Below are 25,709 nucleotides of genomic sequence, written 5' to 3'. Positions count from 1 at the left end.
TTTTCCTTTAAATATTTCAGTTGTATCTGTGAGCATATGGCTCAGATATGCCCATGATTGTTATTTTAAGCCTGATTCCATCTTATTCTGAAGTCCTTGAAATAGTATTGATTGTTACATAAGATATCCCCAGTAGCAGAGTACAAACCATTGTGATAAGAGAAACTGTTGGTATGTCCATAATGCACCTTCCTGAAATGTGGAAGTCTTGTCTGTTTGGCCAGACCAGGAAGGACCACTAGAGTCTTGTCATTTTGGAAACTGGCTCATAAAAACTTTTCTTTTCCAGAATGATTTACTCTTCTTAAAAGTCACCAGCCAGCTACATCATCTCAGCATCAAATGTGCCATTCATGTGCTGCATGTCAACAAGTTCAACCCCCACTGCCTGCATCGGCGCCCAGCTGATGAGGTGAGGGCAGGATAATAGCTATGCAGGGAGCCCTGAGCCAGGACACTTGAAATATCCTGTGTGAAAAAATAAGATTTACATAATCACAAAATGCTGCATTTTGGACTGTAGTGCTTGGGATTCTGGCACCCAAAACACCCATGTTGCTTGTACTTTTGTATTCCATCGTGGCCACTAAACCTCCAAATCTTCCACTCTCCCTTACATTACAAATGTAATGTCTGTGGCAACAAGTTTTTCAAAGTCATCATAATGATTACAGGAGATGAGAAGATGATGCAAAGGAAGGGGGAAGAGATATACAAAGTGGAAATTTGAGTGTCAGGCAGAGGACAGAAAAACTAGAGAAAAAGGGACAAGGAGCCCTACAAAATCATACATTAAGAATAGTTTTTCCTACTTGTGTATACAAAATTAAACAATGTTCAGGTCCAGATATACAGAATCCATGAGCAGGTCTTAGTACAGAAGAAACATTACAGATAAACACAGCAACCCAAATGATATATCTGATATTGTTCCATGAACCTCAGGGTTCTTGGTGGGCCCCAAACTGAAGTGTTGTCAATTACATCCCACCTCCTCTGTTCCTGGAAACTTTGTCTACCTCTGCTTCCTGGGGGATTAATGACTCTTACCTCTGTTCTCCACCTCCTGTTTTCTTGGTATTCAACAAATATACTTTGCTTGCCCAGGCCCAGTGCTGGGCATTTTAAAGTATCTTGATGTGTGTTCCCTGTTTAGTCAGCTTTTCACTGCTGTGATTAAAAGACCTGATGAGAATAATTTTAGAGGAGGAAAAGTTTATTTGGGGGCCCATAGGTTCAGAGGTCTCAATTCCTTGGGGCTTAAGGTGAGGTAGAACATCATGACAGAAGAGTGTGGTGGAGGAAAGTGGCTCATATGATGATCAGAAAGTAGAGAGAGAGAGACTCCACTAGCCAGATACAAAATATATACCCCAAAGCCATGCCCCCAGTGACCCACCTCCTCCAGCCACACATTATCCACCTTCAGTTACCACAGAATTAATCCCTTCAGGAGATTAATTCACTGTTTTAGGTTAAGGCCTTCCTAACCCAACCATTTGTCTTCTAAACCTTCTTGCGTTGTCTCACACATGAGCTTTTGGGGCATACCTCACATCCAAACCATAACATTCCCCTAAACATTTGTCCACAAGATCTTTTTCTTTATAAAACACTTTTCTCATAAGTGAATCTTTAAAATTATGTTGAATAATTGAATGAAAAACTACATGCCTTTATTTATTTTTCCCAAAGTTAGCCGGAAAATTAGGGAGAAACAGGATTCTGCATTCAGATGTCTTAGTGTAGAAGATCATGTAAGATCCAGTAAGAGCTGTTTCTCAGAACTGAGAAGGCTCTCAGGGAGGCAGTCTGGCTGGCCTGGGTTTTTAGGCACAAGGGTCTTCTTTTTGTGAGGCTTCTGGGGCAGATTCATTCACAGGGGATGACCCCACAGAGGACTGTGGTAGGACCAATGAAGTCTAATGTCTTCACTCTTCTTCCTCTCACAGAGTAACCTTTCTCCTTCAGAAGTTGTGCAATGGTCCAACCACAGGGTGATGGAATGGTTGCGATCTGTGGACCTGGCAGAGTATGCACCCAACCTTCGAGGAAGTGGCGTCCATGGAGGTCTTATTGTGAGTTGCACTCTGGGCTAGCCCAGTTGCTTTGATGTAGACTTGGGTATTCAGAAACTAATTTTCTGAGGGCCAAATATATATTCTAGTAAAAAAAAAAAAAGATACTTCATCTGAAACCTTTATAGAATCTGAAGTTTCAAAATATTTGATAATTTGTGGGTAAGAATTAATATACCCCATGGAAACAAGATAGCTTCTGGAAGGGCTTCCTCTACTACAGACCGAGAGATCCCAGGTGAGTGGGAATGCATGAGAATCAGACCTACACAAGTCAGCTCTACCTGCTTCTAGAGGAACAGGGGGACTGGGAAATGAAGGGGAGGTCATCAAATGTAATTTCCTGCTTACCATGATATAATCCTTATCACAACTCAGGTCTGTCAAGTGGCAAAGCCAGAGAAGAAATATGGAGGTGGTGGTATGGCTGTTTGGAGGTGGTGGTTTGAACATATAAGGTTCAAGACTTGTAAGAGACTGTGAGACATCCTAAAGAGGTCCCTGTTCTCTGTTGGTCTGTGAAAATGAGATGGTCACTTAACAAATATGCTAGTGTCTGCTCAAAGCCAAGCCTCGTCTGGGTAGAGAGAGGAAAGTAAGACATAGAACAAGGGTATGAGCTTTAGCCTAATTTTGAAGGTACCCTAAGGCCCTGAAGGCCGGTTTCTCCCTATTACTTACTAGGTATCATCTGTTGCCACTGACTAAATTTGTCTATGATTCCTTCTTAGATCCTGGAACCACGCTTCACTGGGGATACCCTGGCCATGCTTCTCAATATCCCACCACAGAAGACGCTCCTCAGGCGCCACCTGACCACCAAATTCAGTGCCCTGATTGGTCCTGAGGCTGAACAGGAAAAGCGAGATAAAATGGCCTCACCAGCTTATACACCACTGACTACCACGGCCAAAGTCCGGGTGAGTTGTTATACTCTTTCTGGGTTACCCCTGGGGACTTCCTTCTGGCTGTCAGGTCATACAGCCACTGGCTCAGTACATGGAGCCAGATCAGTATATACATTGAGAACCAGGAGCAGCACTCAGCTTCTGCTGTGGGAGTTTGGTCTGTTTGTCTTCATTAGGCCTACTGACTACCTGTCCTAAATCCAAGAAAGAGAGCACAGGTTTTTTTTTACACAGAGGCCATGTTCAGGAAGCATCTATTCTCAGGTAGCTGGGAGCTTGTCCTCTACTCCGTGCTACTGTTACTCATTTTGCACGGCAGATGTATTCCTGATCTAGATTCCCTTCCATTAGGCCCATCTGTGTGCCATAGTGCAGGGGACTCAGTCAAAGCTATCCTGACAGCATGGGGAGTGCTCCTGTTGCAGTTGGTTCCACTTGTCCTGTTCTGTGATGTGGCCTGCACACAGCTGTCCCATATCCCTAATCTGAAGTCATTCAAGTACCAAGACCAAGCATCTGTGGGCTCCCTAAATCCCACAAAGCCCTTCCTGAGCCACAACATCCCCACCATGTCCTTCTCAGATCACAGGCCCACAGACTCACTCTCTGGAAGCCAGGTTGGCCCCTCCCCAGCAGGCATGATGGTGCCTCACAGCACAGCTCACAGAGCTTAACCTTCTTTCCAGATACAGCAAGGGGGGAGTCCAGTGCTGGGCAAAGCTAAAGCAAGAAGGAAGACCAACCCAGGGCATCTGGTGTGGCTCTCAAAGCACTGGTATCAAAGGCACTGGGTGCTGCTCCCTAGTGTGCTGTCATCAAATGTGGTGAGGCAAGTCCTCCATGCTTGGCCTCAAGTGCAGGCTGGTGTTTAGTAGGAACTGAGTCCATCTGGTAAAATAGGAAAGTTCCTGGGAAAATAGGACAATGGGAATGAGTTTTCCCACAGTCTTGGAGGAGCAGTTCTTATTTAGGATTATTTATCTTTTGACCTTTCCTCAGCATAGAAATTGCCTACAGGACCTGTTTGGTTCAGTTTTTTCAAGAAGCACTTTGCCTTAGTTCTTTCCTCCTAGGACTGTTCTTAAATATATTGTCAGTCATATCTGCACACTGGAGTAGTAATCTTTCCATAATCTTGTATTTGCTGTATTTTAGCCAAGGAAACTGGGATTTTCACATTTTGGAAACATAAGAAAAAAGAAGTTTGATGAATCCACAGATTACATTTGCCCAATGGAATCTAATGATGCTATCAGTGATAGTCACCGGGTCTACAGTGGCTGCCGAGGCCTCAGCCCCCTTGATGCTCCTGAACTGGATGAGTTGGACCAGGTGGGACAGGTTAGCTGATGCTTGTCACCTGCCCTCTCTGTGCACCTGAAAACACAGTAACATCACGTGTGCCATCATAACTGCAACCTCACCCCCTGCTCATGTGCATGACTTGCAGAGAACATTCCAGCAATTATGTAGCCCTAGGCCAATCTCTCTTCATACTTTGAAGAGGCAAGCTTTGGGGACTGTTGTCAAAGGTGGACTCAGGATGAAAAACCCCTAAAGATGCTTTTACATTCTTAGTAATTTTAAACAGCCAACTTCAGCACCACCAGATATGCATGAACTTAGACACAGATCCAGAGACTATGAACAATCCCCAAAGACTCCACTCTCAGGCATTTCCCCTGTGCTGCGGTTGAAAGAAAAGCTCAAGTGCCTTATGTCTATGGGCCAGAGAATCTTGGCTGAGATCAAAGAGACAAATGGCAGGGACTTCTGCCATGGTGACAGTGTAATTGTGTTATGTCTTTCTCTACAGAGGTAGTTGCTTCTTTCTGATAATAAAAACAATATTTATGTAGGAAGTAAACAGTGCAACATATTTTTAATCTTGTTGGGGGAAGAAAGGTGAGCATAGCTGGAAATGGAACCCTACTGATTGTAGCTTAAAAGCCTATGGCACTGAGCCCAGTCCAGGTACACAGTCAGGATTCCCCAAGGGGGATGGAGCAAAGAGGGACCCCTTTTTCCTCTTTGTATCCTTCAGAGAGGACTGCCTTAGGCCCCACCTCCCTCAGTAAAGCAGAGGGGAAACTTGGGTCTCATGCACATCCTGGCTATAGGTCACATCTGCTGTACAGACCCCAAGTTGGTTTCCGGTTCACTAAATGAGGGTGGGGGTAACAAGCAGGGATGTCTTGCTGGCAACACTCTCTGTTCTTTCACGTGTTCTGCCAGCTTCTCATAACTGTTGTGGGGGATGGTTCGCCTGGGCTGGCAGGGCTGAAGCAGATCTGGCCTCTTGATTTAGAGGCTGACTAGCTGATAATGGGCCCTCCAGATGGGCGCTGTCTGGCCAAAGACAGAGTCATGTGGTGCCAGGCTGAGCTCCTGCTCTTGAGATTCCAGTTCACCCCAGGCCAGTGTTTGGCTTCACTGGGTCCCTTGGGCCTCATCTACAGAAAAATAACAGCAGTGTCATAATCATCTGACAGTGGGGAGGGCCAGTGACTCCATTGTAGCACTCTGATTCTGTCCCAGATGGAGAGGCTGCTAAGATTTGCTTCTTATACCACCAGCAGCCTCAGACATGGCCTATTTTCTCAAACCACCACCTCCACTGAGGTCCAGCTGGTGAGAAATGTAGATACAAGCTTGTCAGCTGGGAACACTGGTGTTCGATCCTGGCACTCAGGGCAACTGAATGGCACTCACTCCTTCAGGCTAATCCTTGGCCATTGTGGCTATACAGCCAGTCAGGCCAGCTTTATCCCTTATTTCTTTGTTATCATATCCTGGTGAGAGACTTTGCATGTGCCTGTTTTCAAACCCTGCATGGAACTGTTTTGCTACTAATTCTCTCCACAGCCACATGGAAGTCCTCTTTTCTCTTTGTGGGTCTCAATTGTTCCACCTGTTAAAAAAGGGGTTTCACTTGATATCCTACAAATCTATATAAAGAATGCTTCCAAACCTACAATGTCTAAATCACCTTGGGGAAGAAGTCCAGCATTATCCAAGGAAGAGGGGAGGGGAGGGGAGGGGAGGAAGGCTCCTCAATAGGGAGGAGGCAGCAGCTTCCTGAAGATGTCCATCTATACTGGGGCATCGGTATCTGGCATCCTGTTGGTACCTGGAAATTGTCATTCTATCCAGCATCCTAAAGGCCTGCTATTCTCTTCTCCTGGAATTATCTGGAACAGTGAACATGTGCAGCAGAGCTGCTTCTCACAGGCTATACCTGCGCCCTGCTTCTCTGTGCCCTAAATGCTGATGTGACATGTGGCCTCATGAAAGTGTGTGCATGCAGTGTGGGACATTGGACACCTTTCCTCAGCAACAGAAGCAGCACGTACCCCAGCACTTGCCACTTCTCAAGGCTTGGCACACTCCTTGCCCAACCCTCCAGGGAAGCATGCTCTGGAGAAGCCAGGCCTGAGCAGGATGGACATTGCATGCCGTCTCTGCAAGTTACAAGCTGCATCTGTGTGTGCTGACCAGACTGCTGCCCATTTTACAGATGGCGCCTTCCGAAGGTACTGTGACGCAGATAGGGCTCCTCTCCCAAGACATTCATCGCCTTACGGTAGGACTCAGACCCTCACCCCCCACCCCACCCCAACACAGTAGGGCTGGTGCTTGGTGGGCTGTTGTTCAAGGATAAGGGAGAGTAAAGGATTGTGCTGGGCCCTGAGGCCACAGCCTAAGCCTGAGTCAGCCCAGAAAGGCAGAAAGCAGCCTAGGGGCCTCCTGCATTGACTGATTGCTAGGCCTTGAGTCACTAAAGGGCATCTGAAAGCTCACAGACCTTTAGCTATAGCCAGGTAAGACATACTAGGTTTATGGTTCTCTTCCCCACCTCAGAGCTGGTGAAGAAACTTAGATGTTCAGGAGCCCTAAACCACCTGTGTAGTCAGCCCAGAGCCCAGCCCTCACCTCTGGCCTAGTGGACATGGTTCTTTCCTCTCTGGACATGAGACACATGCATTTCCCATCATCATGGACATCACAGGCAAGCTAGCATATACTGCCATATACCCAAGAGAACAAATCAGATCATGTGGAGGCAGGCAGCTCAGTCTCAGGGGAAGAGGAGCAGCTTTGGAGAAAGGCAGATTCATCTGATTTTTACCTTAGGTGTATTGTTCCCTATCTGAGCTTTGGCTTAGTTACCTGTATTTCCCATTTTGCAAGGGTTATATGCAGATAAGAGCTGGCAGTAAAATGGCTAGTTACAGAGCACAAATTGTCTTTGAGGCCCCATGCCTTTCAGACCTTTTAGTTTCTTCATAGCCCATCCCTGAGCCTGGTAGCTATAGTGTCTATCAACACTGAGTCCCCTGTCACTGTACTTTGCTTGCTGATCTACTGAGGCATGTTTAGAAGACTCTGTCTAAGGGCAAGGCAGGAGTCTTCTGGATCCAAGCAGGTTTCCTCTTGTTTCTTGGCTCATACATCACAATGGATCTATCCAACCTTACCCTATCATCTCTAATAGGCCTTTTGTGGCCTTGAAATAGCAAGTTTACCTCTAAGACGAGCAGTTTTTTTTTTTTACCTCAATAGTACTGTCTATTCTGACCCAATGTTCAGGGTCCCCGGGATACCAGGAACTTACAGGCATCTGTCAGACCATACCCAGTGCCCCCTCTGCTCCCTATGTAGCTGTTGTAGGGAAGCCTTGGCCAAAACTATTAAACTGCCCCTTTGGCTATGTCGTTTCAGACTCTTTTGAGCCAGGACCAGCTGCTGAATGACTCTTGCCTGGCTGCCCCCAACTCTGATGACTGGAGATGACATTCTTCATGGCCGAGAGCCCAGAGAGGCACATGTGGGGCCCTAAGTCTTTGCCTCAATGGGGAACTGGCACACAGCCATTTGTACTATGCAGATGGAGCTGGTGGGACATCTCAGATGTGGGTGCTGACAAGCAAAGCAGAATGATGGGACAGGTGTCCAGGAGGTGGCCCCCATGTTCCTAAGTGTTTTCAACTGTGCTGTGTTCTTTACTGAAGCCTTTCTATCTTTTGTACTTTTATACATGGACTACAGACCACTTTGTGGGGAGTGCAATGAGATATCAGTGCATGGACTCAATGGCTCATGCTGTTCCTGGTGACAGCTGGGAGGCTCTTACACCAAAGGGGAAGAACTGTTAGTCATAAATCCTCTGCTGGAAAAAAGAAAAAAAGTTAGGAAAAAAAGTGTTCTGAATGTTCTATAGTGATTGAGTGGGGTGAAAGGACTATGGGAGTTCTCTCTGGGCTGCTTCACAGGAGCATCTTCTCCATTCACAGAAATCTGGCTGAGGAGGGTATTCAGGGCAAGAGCTGTGGGACTTCTCTCCTGCTGCCCTGGCTGCCCTCCATGCTCGCCCATCTTCAGTGGGGATCTTCTGGGCCTCCCAGTGTCTGCACAGAGGAGTCCCCAACACACACACACACACACACACACACACACACACACACACACACTCCCTCATCTTATCCTGACACAGAGTGTACCAATCTCTGAGGCCTTTCCCTCATTGTCCTCAAGCGGAATGTCTGCTTAAATAGCTCCCCCCAGTGGAAAGCTTCTGCACACCCTAAACTCATTTCTACTGGAACTCATCATCTTCCCAAACAAGCTGTGCCCTTTCTAATGTGTCCCATTTCAGAGAGCTGCCACTAAGCCCCAGTCAGTGTCCCCTCCCAACCAGCCCCTTCCTCCCTCCCACGCCCATGCTCTAGTTTCAACCTCATCTCTCATCTAATTGTTGCAGCTGGTCTTAATTCCTCATCATTCCAGTTGGTCCCCTCCAGACATTTCTCTACCCCATCCCCATGATGACCTCCCAAAACAGTTTTAATCCTGTCATTGTTCAGAACTCCTCAGTTAAATTACCACAGATGAGCATCCCAGGCCCTTCTCCATTATCAGCCATTCTGAACCTACTGTTGAGTCTTCCTTCCCTCCAGGCCTTTGCTTAATCCTTTCCCTCCCTGTGGTATCCATTTTTCTCCCAGTCCCCTTCATGAAGCCAAATGTTGCCTGTCAAGGACGAGCACAGATACTACCTCTATGTCCCTCAGGAAGCTTTTACTCTTATATGGGTAAGCCCAGTCCTGACCTCAAATTGCTTCTTGATCAGGTTCCTGCTGACCAGCATCCTTGATCTCTACACTAGATGCCAGCAGCACCTTTGTTCTAGTTGTGAAACCAAAATGTCTCCATATTTTGTCAAATGTTCCCACATTAGAGGAGGGACAAAACCCCCCATTTGAGAACCATTGGGCTAGAGAATGAATCAGGGAAGGGAGGTGCAGGAAATAAAAAAATCTAATGAGGTCAGCAGGAGCCCAATCAAGAAAGATCTTGCAAACTAGGCCCCTGGAATATGTCATAGAGACAGAGGAGTGGCCAGGGTGGGTAATAGAGTACAAGCAGAGCAGGATTTAAAGTAGGTAGGTAACAAGCATGGTCAGATCTGCAATTAGAGCAAAGCCTGAGGTCAGGATCTTATGGTAAAGTACCCAGCTAAAGTGTCATTCCCTGAGCAGGAGATTCCCAGAAGACATGCTGAATGGGTAGGTAGATGAAGCCTGGCCAGCCCTTCCCTTCAGACCTCCCACAGGCCTTCTGTGAGACCATTCCACTGTATGGCCACTTGTGGGCAAGACATCTGTACTGCAGAGAGTTCCCTGGAGCTGCATTCATCTTCTGTGCTCCTTCTGCCCTTCCTATTGTCCTGCATACACATATACAGTGGGAACAAATCCAGTGGTACCAAGGTCAATACTGCTTCCATTATGTCAGTTTTTGTGAAAAGAGGAATAACTTGGAATAAAACAGACCCATTTTTTAAAGTTAGCTATGCTACCTACTGGCTGCACACTTAGTGGGAACACTTAATTTCGTAACCTGTTTCCTCATCTGTAGCTTGGAGAACAAAATCCCCTCAAGATCTCTGGCCTACTCAGATAACAGAGCGGCAACATGCTGTCCTGGTCCTGGGCAGCAGATGGCAATAATAGTCCCTTGTATCACTAGGGGTTAGTGATTGGATTTAAGGCAGAGCTTCTGGAACCTGCATGCAAGTTGAGAAACTTCTGTTATGTATGTAACCATCTCTACCCTTGCCCCATACCAGGTCAGTATTCTCAAAAAATAATCCATTCCATGCCTCCGTGTGTTGTGCCCAAAGTAGGGAGTCTGGAAGGAGTTCCCAGAGCCTACTTACTCTGGGATTTATTGCCCTAATGTGTGTGCCTTTAATCCCATTCCCACTTCAAGGTGTCCCAGAAGAGAAGGAAGAGTGCATTATGGAGGGTGCCTGAGACTTTGTAGGCCTGACCTTAAAAGCAGCAGACTCTAAAGAGAGGTTCAAGAGAGATTATTGGGAGTTACTGTGATCCTACTTGGATTCTGCTGGAATTCTGTTGTGGCACTATTGCAGTTCTGACCCCCTTAGGGACATAGAGAAGCCAACTCTCAAGCAGGGCAGACAAGGCCCAGTGGGTCTCTCACAGAATCATACTTCATGTGTTATCTGCTGACTACTTAAGTTTATTTTACTATGGAGAAAGATAACCATAACAGAGCTCTTTCCAGCCTCCAAGGCAGGAGGTCTCAGAAGTCACTTTGTCTCCAGCCTCTTGAACACTTCTTCTTAGGCCCCAAATTCAAAAGGGGAATGCCAGTGTGGGGGCCCAAGGGTGCATAGAGATGCACCTTCAAAAACATCCCAGTTTAATATGGAGAAGTTGAACTCACTCTGAAATAGAGGAAAGGGTCCCAGGAAATTTTCTAGGAGTACAGGAGATACTAGTAGGTGAAAATCATATCCTTGGTATAACCCAGCTTCTCCAGGTTGGGATGAGCCGCTGTCTGGATCAAGGCTGGTGGGCCACAAACCAGGATGAGTGTGGTTTTCCCAGGAGGTGGGAGGTGCTGCTTGATCATGTCAGCAGTCACAAAGCCTGAGCTGTACTTCCAGCCTGAAATGAAGCACAGCAGGAAAGAGTCATGGGGTAGCAGGCTAAGCACCCCCATGCTAGGCTTCTGCCCTCCCTCCTTTCAGCTAAGTAGACCAGGCTGCTCTACAAAGGCTTAGAAGTCTGTACTGCAGCTCCCTGTAATAAGCCCAAGAAGAGGATAAGGGGACAGAATTTACCCCATATTCCAGGCATGGCTGGGACTCAGAGGCCCCTGCTGATGGCTGACTTCTGTGAGCACTGAGGAGGGTGAAGGACTCTATGATGAGGTGTACTAGAGTATAGTGAATCAGGATAGTGAGCTGGAGCTGTCAGGGTATGGTATGAAATAGTGTGGGGTTTGTGGAGTTGGGCAGCGCCCTCTGCTGGGTAGTGAGCCATATGACAAGACAGGTACAGTGTGTGAGACATGCCACACAGGGTACATTGTGCATGATGGTTGCTGGGGTGCTGGCTGAGGCTTAGCATATGACAACTGCTGTCCAGATGAGATGGATGGGGAGGGCTTCAGTGGCCATGAGCAATGACATGACTGGTGAAAAGACCAGTGGCCATATCAGCTGCAGTGTGTGTGATGACTATGGTATTGAGAGTAGCCCTGGGGCTCCGTGTTCCTTTTGATGTTCAGTACAATTCATGGAATGCTCCTGAGATACTGGACACATGCCTTTTGTCACCATTACAAGCAGGCCATCCAAATCCTATCTCCCTCAACACTTGCATTTCCCATATGGATCCCGAGCCCAAAGCCAAATGCTCAAACTCAGTCATCAAAAACAAAATAAGAGGCCAGTTCTTGAGGTGGATCAAAGCCTGGAGCTGACCCACAGTGAGGGAAGCAACAGGGTTCGTACCAAGGGGAGGCCTGTCCAGGGTGTACCACAGTTTGAACTGGTTTAGGTGAGTCTTGGCAATTTCTTCCAGCTCCTTTCTCATCAAGATATCCTCCTCTGTCTAGAAAAGAAGGAACATTATAAAAGACCCTCCATGGACAGCTTGTATGTCCTTCCACACACTCCTGCCCAAGCTGCCACCACCCTTGCTTGAGTGTATGCAGTAGACTCCCAGGATAAACAAGGGTTCTGCTGCTCCTACAGAGCAAACCCATCCTCTCATGGAGGGAGATGCTGGGATGGTGACATTTCCCACAATGCAGCAGTAACTGCTGCTAAAAGAGACTGTGGCTGTACAGGCTGGGTGGCTTCACTTGGAAGTCCCCATCCCACCTCCTAATTTCACATTAGGCACCAGGAATGGCAGAACCAACTAGAACAAGCTCACTATAGGCTCAGGTCTTCTGCAAGAAAGTAGGGACTAAGAAGTCATTCAGGAGACACCACCATAGAACTACAAAAGAAAACAGACTGGAGCCTCATGTGGGAAAGGAGCCAAAGTCACTTGTCACACACAGGCTCAGAGTACACAGAAGGTATGGATCATAAAACTCTTCAAGACTCTTGTCTCAGTTTTCCACTTCCGAGGTTCCATTTAAGAAAATAATCTAGAAGTCATCAGGCATTTAGCATTAATAACTGAAAACTGGAAAAAATGTAGATTTAGTAAATTTAATCTAAAATTGACACAGACTATGATGAAAATATTCATAGAATTTTTTGTCTTTCCATCTTTTTTTGGGGGGGGGCGCATAGCACATACTAGGGATTAAACCCAGGCATGCTTTTCCACTGAGCCACATTCCTAGCCCTTTAAAATTGTTCTCCTTTTTAATTTTTATTCTGAGTCAGGGTCTTGCTAGGTTGCCTGGGGCCTGGCTAAATTGCTGAGGCTAGCCTGGAACTTGCAATCCTGCCTCAGCTTCCTGAGTCACTGGGATTCTAGGCATGCACCACTGTGCCCAGCTCATGAAGAATTTTAAGGGTAACAAAATGCCTATGTGGTAATGTAAGTGAAAACAATATACACACACATGCACACCACACACAGAAATATATAGCACATAAAAAGAATAAGTAAAAACATATATGTTTCTCTATTTTTTTTCCAAATTTCCACTGAGAGCATCTATGATTTTGTACTCAGAAAATCAGAAATATGTATCAAGGAAGGAAGAAATATATATCAAGGAGATATGGATGCTACAGTATTGGCTGGGATGACAGAAAAACAAAAACAAGCAGTAAAAGGAGCCTGGACTCGGCTTCTCCAGCTGCCCACTAAGCCCTCCCACAGCCACAGGCACCCAAGCAGCACGCGCTTGGTCAGTGGGGAGGAATGAATGCAGAGCCCCAGATCAGCGAACATTCCATTCCCCAGCTGCAAGCTCAGGGCTGACTCTGCAGAACTGACCTGGTTGGCAAAGATGAGGGACATCCTGGTCTTGTCCATGGGGTTCTTGGTGATGTGGCGAATGAGCTGCAGCATGGGCGTAATGCCTGGAACACAGTGAGTGGGCAGGCAGAACAGCTTCTCCTGTCTCCTGGCCTGCAGCAGCTTAGCAGTTTCCCTTAGCCCTGCTATCTTTTCACTTCTGTCCCCAAACTCAAAGTGGGGAACAGTCCTTCATTTTATTGTCCCTTTCAAATGCAAAGTAATTCAAAAGCCCTTTTTCAGTTTCATATGGCAAGATGGAAAGAGCATTCTGAGCTCTTAAGTATACTCATTTGCAAAACAGAATTAGTACCTTAATTAATACCTTAATTAATAAGTAAATGTGATGCTTTTTAAAATGCCTACGATGGTACCTGGCACACTGTATGTCTCCATGTTTATTCTCTTCAGTCAGTTATTTATTCCCAAGGGTTGGGAGAATTGGGATTGGAATGAGTCTAGAAACTGTTGGGAGACCAGGGGCAGTCCAGTCGGCCCCACCTGGCTACATAGCTTCCACATGACCCTGGATTTCCATGTAAGACTCTTTGTGGCCCTGGACAGCCTCCACATTGGTTCAGAGGAGCAGGGCACACAGGGCCAGGTTCAAGACCTATACTAATTCCACATTCCCACCACCATGGCTATAGAAAGAATCTCTTGTGCCATGCCTTCTCCAATAACTCCAAAGTCAAAGTCAGAATTATCTTAGGGCTCACCTTCTGGATGACACCCCCAGAAACCTCTTACCTGTGCCCCCAGCAATCATTCCCAAGTGACAGACCAGTTTTTTCTCAGGCATGCTCGTTTTGTACTGTCTGATTGCAAGGTTTCCTGGAAACAGAGAATGCTTCTAATTTCTGCAGCTCTTGTCTGGGAGCCTGCAAAAGATTACTGACTTTCCTTAGGATTCCCAGGAAGCAAGTCCATCTAAGAGACTTGCCAGAGAAGCAGGCCATGATAGCTTCCTCTACCAGCCCCAGAAGGAAGGAAGAGCCTGGGCCTCCTCAGGGAACCTCTGGGCCTTCTCTTCTGAGGCAAAAGGCAAGCTGAAGCTAATATGGAACCTCACAAAGCACTCTCACCCACTGTAGCAAATGAAAGAGAACAAATCAGCCTGGATTCCACCCATCATCCATTTTCAGGGTTATGTCTCAGGTACTGAGTTGGAGATACAGTGAAGACACACCGCATGAAGATTAGGACCTTGTGAGGTGGGTATATGGATGACAATAAAACCAGTGCAGGAATCTCCTTTCTCCCAGCTGGAGATTTAGTGTGATTACCCCAGTACCTTGCCCTTGGTAAAATAGGCGCCCCGTTGGTCCTCGAAAAAGGATAGTGTCCCCAATTTTCATTTTCTCCAAATACTGAGTCATCTTCCCCCCTTCAGGATAATGAGGGTGTACATTTTTGAAGTAGATCTGAAAAACAAGGCAACCTGATTTTCACATGCTCAGATCTATGGCCCTAGCTGCACACAACTAGAAAATGCATCTGCTACAGAAAGCCACACAGGGAAAATGACCCACTCCCACAATTGCTATGGGCAATACCTAAAGACTGCACTCGGTTTACTATAGCTCCATTGTTAAATGACACTGCTGGAAAGTCCTGCTTGGGGCATGAGCAACCTCACAGAAAAAGTACTGCCCTCTACCCTGACACCCACAGTAAACAGCTGCACATGTTTGTTTTTTTTTATCTTTATAATCATTTATATAATTTACCTTTATAATTAAGTCCACAAAGCCTTTGTCATCATCACTTGAGACAGGTGTGTATGCCCTGATCACGAAATCATTATCAATTCTGGCCATGAGATGGACATAGTTACCTACAGAAGAGGCACCAAATATTAGCCTGAGCATAGCCAGCCTAAGGAGGACCTGGGAATCCCAGAAAGGACTATACTTCAGTGAAGGAGCAAATGCTGCAGCAAGATGTAAAGAGGGGGCAAGTGGGGAAGGAGCTCAAATCCAGGATCCCAGGAGAGGCCACTTTACCTGTCTGGATTTTAGTCTCTTCATCTGTAAAATGGGGATGATGGGCTTGGGGTTGTGGCTTAGTGCTAAAACACTTGCCTAGCATGTGCAAGGCTCTGGGTTGGACCCATTAACACCCCCACCCACCACACACACATACACAAGTGGGGGTGATGATACACCTGTTCAGATGTGATCATAATTTAAGTAATTTGTAGAGGAAGAGAAGCTAACTGAAATTGGAGGGTGAATTTTGCTTCCAAATAAAAATGTTTATCTTTACAAACTCATTTCTTCCTGAACTGGATGTACCACTGGGGTCTGTGAATAAGTCACAGCTACCCCATCTGTATCCTAGTGCCTGGCACAGAACAGGCCTGGGATTCATAGACACTGCAGGGCCCCAGTATCTGGACACCTATGGACCAAATAAAGCAACACCATTGTGTCTTTCTGACCTGTGGCTCCACTGAGGGATAGCAATAACATTCTGAACCATGAAATTCTGCCCCTCCAGAGTGGAATTCATCACACTCGTATGACACTGAGACTAAGCCCAGTATCAGATGATATGCTGGGCTGCTTAGACTTCTGTTGAATCTAAACTGGAGACTCCAGTGACCATGGCAATTAGTGCTGAGGATAAGAGTTGCTACCAAGAGGCACTAACACTAGAGGCAAGAAAAGAATACATGTCAGTTTCTGAGGAAGTAGAAACTGGTTTTCCCAGGAAATTAGACAACACACTATGGATACATACAGAAAAATGGAGACTTTAGAGTAGAGATAGAGGCTCTGTCTAGGGGTAGGGAAAAGACGGTAGGGAGGAAGAAAGGTGGTGGAGTGGAACAGTCAAGAAGCCAGTCCTTGAAATTGTTTCTGGAGCATAAACCAGAGTCTTTGAGGAGGCCCTGAGGTCTGAGGTGTAAGCACACTCGATGACTGACTGTGGTGTGGCCGGGTACCAGGGATACTCAGGCACACAGGCCTGGAGCAGCCTCCTTCTGAGAGCTCACTTGATACTGGGAACCTGGAAAGGCTATTCAGATGCAGCTAACCTGGGCTTAGTCTAGCAGCAACCCCAGACAACTTGGGGCTGACCCACTGGTCCCTTGGGCCCTATCTCTAACTAGCTTAATGTCAGCTAAGTTGAGAAGCATCAGTAATATCCTGTGTCCTCATATCAAATTCTCCCAGAACTCACTAAAATTACCCTGATCCCACTAACTGCACAGCTTCCACCAGGACCAAGGAAACTTTATTTCTCCAAAGTTTTTCATTCTTTTACTCTTTCTATAAACAGGACTGTTGACAGGCTAGTCAGAGGGCTGGAAGGCAGCAGGACATTGCACTGTCATGCACAGAGAAGGAATTAGGGAGCATCAAGGAGGCTGATGGGCCAATCTAGCTGCCTAGTGTATAATTTTATTCCCTATAGAATTGAGGTTAAGGTTTTCTCTTGTTCATATGAGAAGAGTAGGCTGAGGATTAGGATATCTAACAGGAAGCAAGCCACACAAGTAGTTTATACAAAGTTTCTCTGGATCCCTAGGCCCTGAAGTTTTCCACCTTACAGACTGACTCAGCTGTCTAGAGATGTTACAGATTGAAAACAGGGTAGCTTGGAACTCTAAGACTGCTAGGACTGATATCACAACAGTTCCTGCTTGTGTAGATCTGGGGACCCTATAGAAAATCCACAGTGAGGGGAAGGTACCTGCCTACCCCAAATTCTGAGCATTCTCCTAACTGCAGAGGAACATCAGTTCCTCCTTTCCCTCCTATGTGCACAATGCTTTGCAGTTTCTGAATTTTCATATCTGTCAATCACCTTACCCTTACTATAATGTAAATGAAGCAGGCAGGCAGGGCCTGGGAAATCCCAATTCATAGACTGAAGATCAGAAAGGTTGAGAAACTTGGTTAACGATGCCCATCAAAGAACCTTCCAAGGAGCCTTCAATGAGATCTTAGATCTTCTCACTCTAGCATCATCTCTTTTTCAATGCTTATTAAGATACCACTTTTAGTTAACCCAAATGGAATAATGAAGAATGATCTCAAGCCCATTTTCTTCTCCCTGAGTCCATATGGTTCAGGAAGAGTATCAGGGAAACCTCATACCTCAGGAGGTTGGAAACCTGTGCTTCTGATAGGAACAGAGTACCTAGCCCTCAAAGGCTGAGCCCTGGAGATGACACCAAACCCCACTCACCTACAGGAAGCCCTAAGACATGCTCTGGAGAGGGCAATCCAAAGCGGAACCGGCGGGTGTTGTGGTTGATTTTCTAGTAAAAAAAAAAAAAACAAAACAGAGGCAGGCTTTATCAGCTCTAGAACTCTTGCTGGGAAGTTCAAATTCCTGGGAAAAGAGCTCCACTGGCCCATGATATGAGTCCACCCCACTTTCCCATCCAATATTCCCCCACCACTTCTGTCTCCTGTCTTTCACCCAACCAAGGGGAGGGGTTGGGCTGATCCACTACCTCTTTCTCAATCAAAGGCAATGGATACTTGGCATCAGGGTCCTGTAAGGTGATAGGATCTCTCTTCCTGGAGTTCATGTTCTTCAGGGCAAACACAAGCACTGTAACCCCAATGACCCCAAGGGCCAGCAGCAGGGAAGGGTCCTGGCAGACACAATGTGAACAGTACATCTCAGGTCTTACCATCCCTGAGCAGCACAGTGCTCAGACACAGCATCCTCCCAATCACAGCGTCCTCCCCCCCACAGGAGGAAGCAGGCTACACTAACAAAAAGCAGGTTGAGCTTCTGTGTACCAGAAGGTAGGGAGGGGGTCAGCTGCAGATACTGGTGGGAAAATGCTACTATCTCCAGGGCCCTCCTGCTCATCTGCCTCATCCTGGCTACAGCCAAGGGTGCAAACTTTGGGAGTCCTCCTCCACGTGGAGTGGTTATGACATTACCTGTAATATGCAACACGGAATGAAAGCCCAAGCCCCCAGGACAGAACCAGAGAGAGGGGTGGCTGCCTCCCAAGGTGGTTACAGCTGAGAGCAGGGCACTCCCCTTTTGGTCTGGTGAGGGTTAGGAGTGAAGTAGCTCTAACCAGGGGATGTTCCACGACTTTGGGCACCCTCCAGGACAGGCAAAGGAGGCCTGGGCACTCACCTGCTAGAGGCTTGGCGGGCCTCCCCGCAACCGCCCTCAACTCTGCCACCACGCCCGGCACGCAAGGCCAGCCTGTTCATTTCTCCACCCAAGCCTGGCCCGGCCGGATTCGGTAAAGGTCGTTCGGTTTCTCCCACCCGATGCCCCGCCCGCACCCCGCCTTCTGGGAATCCGCCGCCCGCCCAGCCCAGCGCTCCCGCCCTGCACGGCGCTGCCTGCGGCCTACGCGGCCTCTGTCCCTCCTCCCGCCCCCGCTAGGGTCCGTCCGACGTCAGGGCCGGTGGCTCTCCGCGCCTCCCGCCTCTTCCCGCCCTGCCGTCCCGCGGAACCAACCCGGAATGAGACGCCCAACATGTTAACGAACTGGGGCTCCCCGCGGAGCTCCGCCTGGCGGACTAGAGCGGGACTGAGGCCGGCAGCGGACAGCGGCAGGCAGGGGACCGCCAGCGGCCCGGCCTTGGCGGCGGCTGACTACCCCCCCAGGGGCCCAGTGGAGGATTCTTTCTCGCGCGATGCTGGCTCTGGCCCAGCCCTGCCCCCAGGGCCACGCGGAAAACCGAGACTTCTGGGCTTGCAGGCCGGAACCGGGGGCGTCCTTGTTCCTAGATTCCTAATTTGATCCTGACCCCTTCTGCACCCCTGTCCCTTGCATACTGAAAGCAGCCATGACTGAGAACTCAGTCCCCCTAGCTTATTTAAGTTATGGCTTGGTTGGAGAAAGGGACATCTGAATGACTAAAGGAAGGGATGCTGCAAAGGGAATGGGAGTTGGGGGCCAAAAAGCAATAAATACATACATTCACTCAACACGTCTTGTGTGCTTCTCTTTTGAGCCTTGTCTTGAGCTGTGTGTTTGCAGAGTATGGTGGAATCAGAAGCTATCATTGAATTGAAGACATTTATTGAAAATGTTCTCTCATTTCGCTGGCCAGTCCGTCCGTCCATCCATCCATCCATCCATCCATCCATCCATCCATCCCTTGAAGAGAGATGGCAACAATCCGCCCTAATGGGATGGAAGCCAGGATGAGAGACACTGATGGTTGTAGTTATGGGGGTTCTTCACAGTGCCTTTTAGAACCTTGGTCTTCCACCCCAGCCCACCCTGTGCTATTGGCAAAGGTAAATCCCTGCCTCCTGGGCCTGAGAGAGAGAAGCCAAGAACAAGTCCCTACCTGTTTTAGTTTGCTAGGACTGATGCCAGATACTGGGATCTTTTGGACTGGTAAGGATGGAAACAAAATCTGGTCACATGTGAACATACAGGCATGACTTTTCCTGGGGCTTTCGTTTAGGAAGAGAAACAGCTCTGACAAAATGTCAGACTGGGTCCCTGAACAAAAGAAGGAAGCTTAGTTTGTTGGTTACTTGCTGGGGTGGGAATGTGAATAGCTTTAGGTGTACTCAACTCAAGAGTTTTGGCCTGGGCTAAAGATAATTTAGTACAGTTGCTGAACACAGTAAAGCGTTCCCACTTTAGGTAGCAGTTAGACATAAGCAGTAGGCAGGAGTTTAAGAAAATATTTGGTATAGAACAAATTGATTAACCAACAGCCCTGTTTCAGTGATACCTCAAGCTCTGAAAAGACAGCTATTTCAGGACCCTTGTCTGATCTCAGTCTTATAAACTATTCCTCTTACAACTGAAGAAAGAGACAAATTCAGGAGAGGATGAAGATAGGTTTCCTCAGAAGGGCCTAATTGCTGAGGCATCTTATGCAAGACCCTACACAAACACAGACCAGAGATTTCCATACTCCGGAAAACAGGATAATTAAGACCAGAGCCCACAGCCCATAAATTCTGTTGAAAGAGTTCCATTTAGGACCTGTAAGCCAGGCCAAGATGACCGAGAGTCGCCATTAGGTTGTTAACTAATGTAGTCTGTCAATCCAGAACCGAAAGTGATACTTGGGTGGGTGTTCTAAGGATCTCCCTCCTATTCCAAAAAGGGCTGGGACAGAAAGAAGTGAGTTGTCACTGTCCTCTCTGAGAGAAACCACTCTCTCCCTTGAGGGTGCTTCCCCCTTCTTTATCTTCTAATAAACTTTGCTATACTTTTACTAAAAGTCTCATGTCTTGCTTGAAATCTTCTCATGAAGAAGAACTAAAAACATAATGCAATCTTTAGTAAGATCTCAGATGTGATCACATCTCTGATTTCACCTTTCCTCAAGTATGAAAAGCCAACACTGGTTGAGGGTGGTGCATACTGTGTCTCCTGGTGTTTGCTGTCAGGCCATGAGCTTGCCCAGCACCAATAATGCATTTTCCCTTTGTCCCTATGGTGGTCCCTGTCTCAGGGCTATTGTAACAAGGTACTGCAGATTGTGTGGCTTACCCAACAGAAATTTACTGTCTCATAGTTCTAAAAACTAGAAATCTAAAATTGAGATGTGGCTTCTAACCAGCCCACTACCGACTACTGTGGGTGCCCAGGCCTAGCCCAGATCTGCCCACACAAGTCTGTATGGGACCCAGGCTACAGTAGGCCCGGGTACACTCCTTTACTTGCAGGGCAGACACCCACCAGAGCTCAGCTTCCAGCATAGGACCTCCCCTTCCGATCAGCAGACTACCACAGGAGCCCAGACCCAGCCCAGATCCGCCCACACAGACTCTGTAGGACCCAGGTTAGGGTAGGTCTGAGTTTGCCCTCTCTGCCCCCACCTGGGAGCCTAAGCCTAAACTACTTCCATCTTGGAACACTGCAGTCATCACCATAGCCTTCCCCACGCAGTAGCCCCTAATTTTTTGACAGTAGACAGGGCATAGAAGCAGCTGCATCTCTGAGCAGGCACCCCAAAGAGAGTGTGAGGCCCACCCTTTCAGCCCCATCTCTATAAGACATTGCTTCCATCTTGGGCACCTTAACTATTATTTCGAATTACCTCCGCTATTGCTGCCACCACCTTTAGATGCAGTGGTATACATTGAGGGACACCAGTAGGATTTGGAAGCCCAACATCAAGGTGAGATACAGAGAATCTGCACAAGAATATAGGGAAGAAACTGTAATAGCTCAGATCCACGCTGCAGGAAAGGAAGACACATAGTCAACATGAAAAAACAAGGAAGGAAAGTGTCCCAAACATTATTACTATAATCAACAGAATCCATGAACAGAGAAATTGGTGAAATGTCAGAGAAGGAATTCAGAAAATTCATAAGTAAAATAGTCTGTGAATATAGAATGACCTAAATGAGCAAAAATTGTTCACTCCAACAAAGAGATAAGAGAGCAAATCCAGGTAGCAAAATATTACTTCAAGAGAGAGATAGAGACTTTGGGGAAAAAAAAGTCAGAAATCCCTAAAATGAAGGGTACAGTAAACCAAATAAAAAAACTCAATTGGAAGCATAACCAACAGACTAGATCACTTAGAAGAAAGAACATCAGATAATGAAGACAAAGAATACAATCTGGAAAATAAAGTTGATCACACAGTGAAGATAGTAAGAAAAATGAACAGAACATCAAAGAATTATGGGACAGCATCAAAAAACCAAATCTAAGAGTTATTGGGATAGAGGAAGGCATAGAGTTTCAAACCAAAGGAATGCACAATCTCTTCAATGAGATAATATCAGAAAATTTCCCAAGCATGAAGAATGAATTGGAAAGCCATATACAAGAGACTTATAGGACACCAAATGTACAAAATTACAACAGATCTACACCAAGGCACATTGTAATGAAAATTCCTAGCATACAGAATAAGGACAGAATTTTAAAAGCCACGAGAGAGGAATCAGATCATATATAGGGGGAGACCAATTCGTATCTCAAAGCAGATTTAACAACCCAGACCCTCAAAGCCAGAAGATTGTGGAACAGCATATACCAAGCTCTGAAATAAAATGGATGCCAATCAAGAATCTTATATCCAGCAAAACTAACCTTTAGATTTGATGATGAAATAAAAATCTTCCATGTTAAACAAAAGTTAAAAGAATTTACAAGTAGAAAGCCTGCACTACAGAACATCTTCAGCAAAATATTACATGAAGAGGAAATGAAAAACAATGATGAAAATTAGCAGAGGGAGGTATTACACTAAAGTAAATTTTATTCAGAGGAGGAACCAAGTCATGTTAAATACCCAAAATAAACAAAAACGGCTGGGAATACAAATCATATCTCAATAATAACCCTGAATGTTAATAGCCTAAACTCATCAATCAAAAGACATAGACAAGCAGATTGGATTAAAAAAAAAAAGACCCAACAATATGCTGCCTCCAAGAGACTCATTTCATAAAAAAGACATCTACAGACTGAAGGTGAAGGGTTGGGAAAAATCATACCACTCACATGGACTGCAGAAGCAAGCACAGGTTTCCATCCTCACATCATATAAAGTAGACTTCAAGCTAAAGTCAATCAAAAAGGATAAAGAAGAACACTACATACTGCTGAAGGGAACCATACACCAACAAGATTTAACAATTATAAGTATATATACCCCAAACAATGGAGCGTCTATGTTCATCAAACTCTTCTCAAGTTAAAGAGCCAAAGAGACCACAATACAATAATTTTGGGTGACTTTAACACACCTCTTTCATCACTAGATAGATCTTCCAAACAAAAGCTGAAGAAAGAAACTATAGAACTCAATAATACAATCAATAACTTAGACTTAACTGACATATATAGAATATTTCATCCTTCAATGAGAGAATACACTTTCTTCTCAGCAGCACATGAATCCTTCTCTAAAATAGACCATATATTATGCCACAAAGCAACTCTTAGCAAATATAAAAAGGTAGAGCTATTACCCTGCATTCTATCAGATCATGATGGAATTAAATTAGAAATCAATGATGAAATAAGAAATAAAATCCACTCCAAAACCTGGAAACTAAATAATATGCTACTGAATGGACAATGGGCTGCAGAAGACATCAAGGAGGAGATTTAAAAAATTTTTAAAGTGAATAAGAACACAGATACAACATTGAAATCTCAGAGACACTATGAAAGCAGTTCTAAGAGGAAAGTTCATTACATGGAGTTCATTCTTTAAAAGAAGAAAAAGTCAACAAATAAATGACTTAACATTACATCTCAAAGCCTTAGAAACAGAAGAATAAATCAACACAAAAAGCAGTATAAGACAGGAAATAATTAAAATCAGAGCCAAAATCAATGAAATTGAATACAAAGAAACAATTGGAAAAATTGACAGAGCAAAAAAGTTTGTTCTTTGAAAAAGTAAATAAAATTGACCAACCCTTAGCCAAGGTAATGAAGAGAAGGAGAGAGAAAACTCAAATTACTAACATACAGGATGAAAAAGGAAATATCATGACAGACACTATAGAAATACAGAAGATAATTAGAAATTATTTTGAAAACTTGTACTCCAATAAAATAGAAAATATCAAAGGCATCGAAAAATTTCTAGAGTCATATAATTTGCCCAAATTGAATCAGGATGATATACACAATTTAAACAGATCAATCTCAAGCGATGAAATAGAAGATGCCATCAAAAGTCTACCAACCAAGAAAAGCCCAGGACCTGATGGATACACAGGCGAGGTCTTCTTCAAGACCTTTAAGGAAGAACTAATACCAATACTCTTCAATTTATTTCAGGAAATAGAAAAAGAGGCAGCACTTCCAAACTCAATCTATGAGGCCAATATCACCCTGATTCCAAAACCAGGCAAAGACACATCAAAGGAAGAAAACTTCAGACCAATATCTCTAATGAGCATAGATGCAAAAGTTCTCAATAAAATTCTGGCAAATCAAATACAAAAACATATCAAAAAGATCGTGCACCACAATCAAATGGGATTCATCCCAGGGATGCAAGTTTGGTTCAACATATGGAAATCAATAAATGTAATTCATCACATCAATAGATTTAAAGATAAGAATAATATTAGCATCTCAATAGATGCAGAATAAGCATTTAACAAAATACAGGACCCCTTCTTATTCAAAACACTAGAAAAATTAGGGATAACAGGAACATATCTCAACATCATAAAAGCTATCCATGCTAACCCCCAGGCCAACATCATTCTAAATGGAGAAAAATCTAAAGCATTCCCTCTAAAAACTGGAAAAAAAGAGTTATTCCCTCTTTTGCCACTTCTATTTAACATAGTTCTTCAAACACTGGCTAAAGCAATTAGACAGGCAAAAGAAATTAAAGGGATACACATAGCAAAAGCAAAATTAAAATTGGCACTATTTGCTGATGACATGATCCTATGCCTAGAAGACCCCAAAAGTTCCACCAGAAAACTTCCAGAACTCGTAAATGAATTCAGCAAAGTAGCAGGATATAAAACCAACACCCATAAATCAAATGCATTTCTGTATATCAGTGATAAATCCTCTGAAAGGAAAACTACCCCATTATAATAGCTTCAAAAAATAAAATAAAATACTTGAGAATCAACCTAATGAAAGAGGTGAAAGATTTATATAATGAAAATTACAGAACTCTAAAGAAAGAAGTTCAAAGAAGACCTTAGAAGATGAAAAGATTTTCCTTGTTCTTGGATAGGTAGAATTAATATTATCAAAATGACCATACTACCAAAAGAATTGTACAGATTTAATGCAATTCTGATCAGAATCCCATTGACATTCCTCATAGAAATAGAAAAAGCAGTCATGAAATTCATCTGGAAAAATAACAGACTCAGAATAGCTAAAGCAATCCTTAGCAGGAAGAGTGAAGCAGGTAGCATCACTATACCAGACCGTAAACTATACTACAAAGCAATAGTAACAAAAACAGCATGATATTGGCACTAAAACAGACTGGTAGACCAATGGTACAGAATAGAGGACACCCACAAAATTCCATTATCTTATATTAGACAAAGGAGCCAAAAACATTCATTGAAGAAAAGATAGCCTCTTCAACAAATGTGCTGGCAAAACTGGAAATTCATATGCAACAAAATGAAATTAAACCCCTATCTCTCAACATGCACAAAACTTAACTCAAAATGGGTCAAGCACTTAGGAATAAAATCAGAGACTCTGCATCTAATAGAAGAAAAAGTAGGCCCTAATATCCATGTGGGATTAGGCCTCCAACTTCCTTAATAAGACTCCTTTGTGCAAGAATTAAAACCAAGAATCGATAAGTGGGATGGAATCAAACTAAAAAGTTTCTTCTCAGAAAAAGAAACAATCTATGAGGTGAATAGAGAGCCTACATCTTGGGAGCAGATCTTTACACTCCGCACATCAGAGAGAGCACTAATCTCTAGGGTATATAAAGAACTCAAAAAGCTAAGCACCAAAAAAACACAAATAACCCAAT

General features: G+C 45.0%; 2 protein-coding genes across 19 annotated transcripts in view; one reads left to right on the top strand and one right to left on the bottom strand.

Moving 5' to 3' along the window:
* The window catches only part of Ppfibp2 (PPFIB scaffold protein 2), a 157,126-nt gene extending 137,914 nt beyond the window's left edge, over positions 1–19,212 (top strand). For 8 of the 13 annotated variants that reach the window (XM_078046543.1, XM_040284821.2, XM_021720712.3 and 5 more), the window contains 6 exons: positions 290–412; positions 1,953–2,078; positions 2,810–2,998; positions 4,142–4,327; positions 6,504–6,569; positions 7,709–19,212. In XM_078046543.1, the coding sequence (XP_077902669.1) occupies positions 290–412; positions 1,953–2,078; positions 2,810–2,998; positions 4,142–4,327; positions 6,504–6,569; positions 7,709–7,780 (762 nt within the window). In that variant the 3' untranslated portion in view covers positions 7,781–19,212. The other 5 variants (XM_078046541.1, XM_078046539.1, XM_078046540.1 and 2 more) reach the window with 5 other exon arrangements.
* On the bottom strand, positions 83–18,871 carry Cyb5r2 (cytochrome b5 reductase 2). Of its 6 annotated transcripts, none has more exons than XR_005733637.2 (10): positions 18,739–18,871; positions 17,759–17,902; positions 17,488–17,560; positions 15,018–15,124; positions 14,582–14,711; positions 14,038–14,121; positions 13,267–13,352; positions 11,814–11,913; positions 10,739–10,962; positions 83–468 (listed from the first exon to the last, which is right to left on the bottom strand). XR_005733637.2 is itself a non-coding variant. In XM_040284831.2 (9 exons), the coding sequence occupies exons 1-9, from the start codon at positions 18,757–18,759 to the stop codon at positions 10,790–10,792; spliced, it is 918 nt and encodes a 305-aa protein (XP_040140765.1). In that variant the 5' UTR covers positions 18,760–18,870; the 3' UTR covers positions 10,511–10,789. The 6 variants fall into 6 exon arrangements, 2 of the variants coding, with proteins under 2 accessions (XP_040140765.1, XP_040140766.1); XR_005733638.2 differs by lacking the exon at positions 83–468 and adding an exon at positions 1,199–2,163; XR_013437773.1 differs by lacking the exon at positions 83–468 and adding an exon at positions 2,810–3,894.
* Positions 19,213–25,709: the final 6,497 nt, after the last annotated feature.

Source organism: Ictidomys tridecemlineatus, chromosome 4, assembly GCF_052094955.1.
Source record: "Ictidomys tridecemlineatus isolate mIctTri1 chromosome 4, mIctTri1.hap1, whole genome shotgun sequence".
In the NCBI taxonomy this organism is placed as follows: Eukaryota; Metazoa; Chordata; class Mammalia; order Rodentia; family Sciuridae; genus Ictidomys; species Ictidomys tridecemlineatus.
The sequence above is the reverse complement of the archived record's forward strand: the minus strand, read 5'-3'. Positions and strand labels throughout refer to the sequence as shown.